Source organism: Anopheles moucheti, chromosome 3 (genome assembly GCF_943734755.1).
Source record: "Anopheles moucheti chromosome 3, idAnoMoucSN_F20_07, whole genome shotgun sequence".
Classification (NCBI taxonomy): Eukaryota; Metazoa; Arthropoda; class Insecta; order Diptera; family Culicidae; genus Anopheles; species Anopheles moucheti.
The window spans coordinates 47,705,523-47,709,375 of NC_069141.1; the positions used below are offsets into that span (position 1 = coordinate 47,705,523).

The window sequence follows — 3,853 nt, forward strand, 5'->3', positions numbered from 1 at the left end:
AAGGCATACGACAGTGACTTACCTCCAAACGTGTGGGGTGAACCCTGGACACCGGTCGGGACAATTGTCACACTCGGCACCATCGAAGATTTCGCTGATGATAACCCCCTGGAAAAGAAAAGTGGATGCGATGATTTAATATACCTAATAATGTGCTGCCTTTAGGCGAACTCGAAACTCGAACATCGAAAAATCTATTTTGTGATGCTGTGTCATGTATGTTTAGGCTATAGAAGCGAATGTTGATGTTGGAGGAGAATTTATTTTTCCACACTGTACTCACCCCTAACCCATGACAATGGTTACTTTGTTCTGAGATGCCAGAAGCAATTGAAATCAGTCAAGTGCCCTACCAATAATGTTTACGTGAAACAGGCGTGATGAAACAAGAGACAGAAATTATTCTTTGTGTGTTGGGCGAGAAGTTGACTGTTGATCGGTGTCTGGTTTGTGGACACCCTTTGCATTAAAAAAAAAAAACATTTATAGACAGCCATAATTTACAAACTTTCTTGTTGCTATTGACAATTCTGTTTCGCAACATATAAAGAACAATAAATGAAGTTTTCCGAATACGATTTTTTTGTATCATTAGAACTTTCCGTCGCTTAGAAGATACACAGAGAAACAGAACAATGCAGCATACTTGGCAAAAATGCAATTTATTGTCATGATGGAAACGAGTAGCAAAACAAGTAGTAAAAAACCTTCATCCGAATACCCGGAGATTCTCAGATGGGCACGAAGAAACTCTGCTGTACCGATACTTCGGATGCGCTGTCATCCATCTTTTTGAATGATTTTTGAAACTGCTGGAATCGGCTACGACGCTGCTGCAGATCGGTCCCGAATGTGTACTTGGGTAATTCGGGCTGTGATTCTTTGCGAACGGCTAATGGTGATGGTGCCGTTTGTGGTACATCCACTGGTCGGATCGCACTCATCCGCGGACTAGCAATCCCAACAGGTCTGTGGACCTGTGCCTGCAGGTGCTGCTGTCGCTCGTATTCATCCTTTAGTGTTTGGTACGTATCCCGGCGGGACGAGTACCCTTTTGCTGATAAATTATCCTTGCTGTAGTGTCGCTCTCGGATGTTGTTATTGACCGATCGGCCCTCTACGGCATCACGACTGGATCTCCATAGATGATCATTGTCAGACTTAGATTTGCCACGATCGGGCGATCGTTGTTTTCCGGTATACGAGGTCGCAAGGTAAAAAGCCGCCGGCTGTCGTTTGTTTACCACACTGTAACCCATTTCGATTTCCTTCTGTTTACTTTTCAGGAAGCTACTTTCAGTCGGTTGATACAGGGTCGAACGACTCCCCGGAACGGCGGGAGGAGGCGTAGTGCTATCCCTACCGCTGTTGTAACTGTTTCCATCCTCCTTCAGTGGTTGCACCGACATGGAAGACGAGGATCGATGATGATCGTACGTGCCCGTGGTGAAAAATCTCTGCTTACCGGGTGACAAACTGCGCTCACGGTAGCTGATAAGCGAATCACGGGAGTTTTGGCGTGACTGCTTGATCGCTTCTAGCTTTGCCTTAAACTTTTCCTCTTCATCCAGTTTACAGTTGATACCCACGTCACGGAAGCGTGGTAGAGGAACGATCGTCGCTTCCGACGCGGTGGAACCTTTGCGCGAACCGTGCCGTTTGGAATTATTTCCATTGCTTCCGCCTTTGTTGAAAAGTGTCCTTTCGAAGCGCTTTATGAAGCTTTCCACCTTCTGTACCGGTTTGGATGATTTGAACGACTTTTTACGGTACGTGCGTGTATCTACCACCACCGGTATTTTTTCCTGTGAGTGTAACGAAATGTTCTTTGCATAGAGCGGTTCAAACACATCCGTCTCAGGGGCCGGGTTCTCTGTAAGCATGAAACGAATGGGATGTTATCTTCAACATACTGCGCTAACATACTGGGATTATTGAGTTACTTACTTGCCGGTCTGGTGTAGGTACCGGTGTTGATCGGTTCTTCGTTCGCTTCGTTGAGTGTGAAGGTGTCGCTTCGAGTGATTGCATGCCGAATACGTTCCGGTTCCTTGTCATGGCGTGTGAATGTGTTTGTTCGCAGGATGCTGGTCGGTTGCTTTTTCCCATCCGGTTGCTTATCGAGATAAACAACGATTGGGGCCGGATTTTCTTTGCCGTAACGGCCTGACGATGACGATACACCGTGTTTCGTTCCACTTCGGTTCTGCATCGTGCCAACACTGTTACTGCTACTTCGCCGGCCTGCACTGAACGGTCGATCAGGTTCTTCGGCGAGCGTGCGACTAGACGTTGAATTCTTTCTACTGCCACTTGAAGCCGTTTTTACCGGGGCCGTTGGCGCAACCTTAGAAGAAGGTGTACCGGTGCGCATTGTTCCACGTTCAGTTCCGTTTGCAGATGGTGGAGCGGTACTGAGTATCAGATTCGGGCGAAACGTTCGTAGAAAAGACATCGTTGAACTAAGCTCTTGGAAAAAATACACAAATTTAGAATCACACAGCAATACAAGGATTACGTCCAAAGCGAACTCCACAGCGAGAAAGGATGCCTGAGACACGCAAGATGTTATGGTCGGTGGATCGTCACACGGGCAGTGACTCGAGCAGTTACTGCCGTTCAACTGTTTGATCGGTTTGCATCATATATCTTGTGTTCTGCCGAGGCACGGTTTTGCAAATGAGATCAAATAATTTACAATGCAAATTTCACGTGCGTCGGTCTATAAGGGCATTGTACGCGAGAGACATGGTAACCCGTAACCCTGGTAACACAACCTAAACAGGTATTGATCTGCTTCCGACTATCGTTTAACAAACGCACGCGAACAACCGATCCTTGCAAGGTCACGGACCGCCTTGGCAAGATCATGCCATCTGTAACATGTTTTACGCACAAATAACACACGGTTCCGATGAAGAATTCCATCACAGTCTTGTAGTAAACTCGTTCGTAACAAACTATACTATAGAGCGCAAGCCTTTCGAAGTATAAATATAGGGATATACTTTTTTTTTTGTTACATCACTTTAAAATTTTTAGTAAACAATTTTAGCACTTGTGAGAAAAAGATACCAACATATGCAATTCATTTGAAATGTTGGCACGATTTATCGCAAATCTGCTTGGAAACAGTATCCAAAAACGACAAGCTCCAGCTCACAAGCAACGAGTGTGAAAACCTGTTTTCATATTTATGATGTTGGTCTCAACCGAAACGGCGATCCAAGTCGTGTTTATGCCGGTAGCTGCCAGTTGATAGCGCCACAAAGCCAGGGGTAACTGGTTTGCATCTCGTGTTAATCTCAAGACTCTTTTCTCCCGGTGAGTACGCCTTGCGATCAAGTATAGTACACCGAAAACACACCATGCACGTTGTTGGAACTCACTTTTATCGACACGACCAAGAGGAACGTTTTAGTTTTAGTACGATGCTCCGTGTGTTGTGTAGTTTCTTCTCCACATGTTCCACTGTGACTACTACTTCCGGCAATGCGTTCACTACTGCCGCCACTCACGTGTTGCTTTAGTGAGTGAACCGGATTTCACACGTTCGAAACAAACACACCATACAACCCCGCCGATGCGCTTGCGAACCTCACGCCGGTCGAGATGCAAAATAGCGACTGCGCGGATACGGCATTCGAATCTCGGCCGCTGATCGAATGCGACCTTCCGCTCCGTCCACCGGTGTCTGCACCTACGCGTGCTGTTACTGCCTACACTACCACACCGTTTGCGTGAACCATACAGGGGGAGGCAAAATTAGGTAGAAAACCTTTTGCTGGAGAAATATCGTTGGTACACGCTTTTGGACTACACCGCCAGTACAAAACGCGCTGGTGAACAACGG

The 3,853-nt window shown here is 46.4% G+C and overlaps 1 protein-coding gene across 1 annotated transcript; it reads right to left on the reverse strand.

The window, feature by feature from the left end:
• Positions 1-689: 689 nt before the first annotated feature.
• On the reverse strand, positions 690-3,458 carry LOC128304101 (uncharacterized). The gene is made up of 3 exons (XM_053041235.1): positions 3,368-3,458; positions 1,948-2,462; positions 690-1,873 (listed from the first exon to the last, which is right to left on the reverse strand). Exons 2-3 carry the CDS (start codon positions 2,453-2,455, stop codon positions 732-734), a joined length of 1,650 nt encoding a protein of 549 aa, XP_052897195.1. The 5' UTR covers positions 2,456-2,462; positions 3,368-3,458; the 3' UTR covers positions 690-731.
• Between the last annotated feature and the right edge of the window lie 395 nt (positions 3,459-3,853).

Bases quoted from the DNA above. Each gene is read 5' to 3' on its own strand.
- LOC128304101 (XM_053041235.1), bottom strand. From the start codon at position 2,455: ATGTCTTTTCTACGAACGTTTCGCCCGAATCTGATACTCAGTACCGCT. The intron at 1,874-1,947 runs GTAAGTAACTCA...TCATGCTTACAG, and splicing joins TACCTACACCAGACCGGCAA to AGAACCCGGCCCCTGAGACG.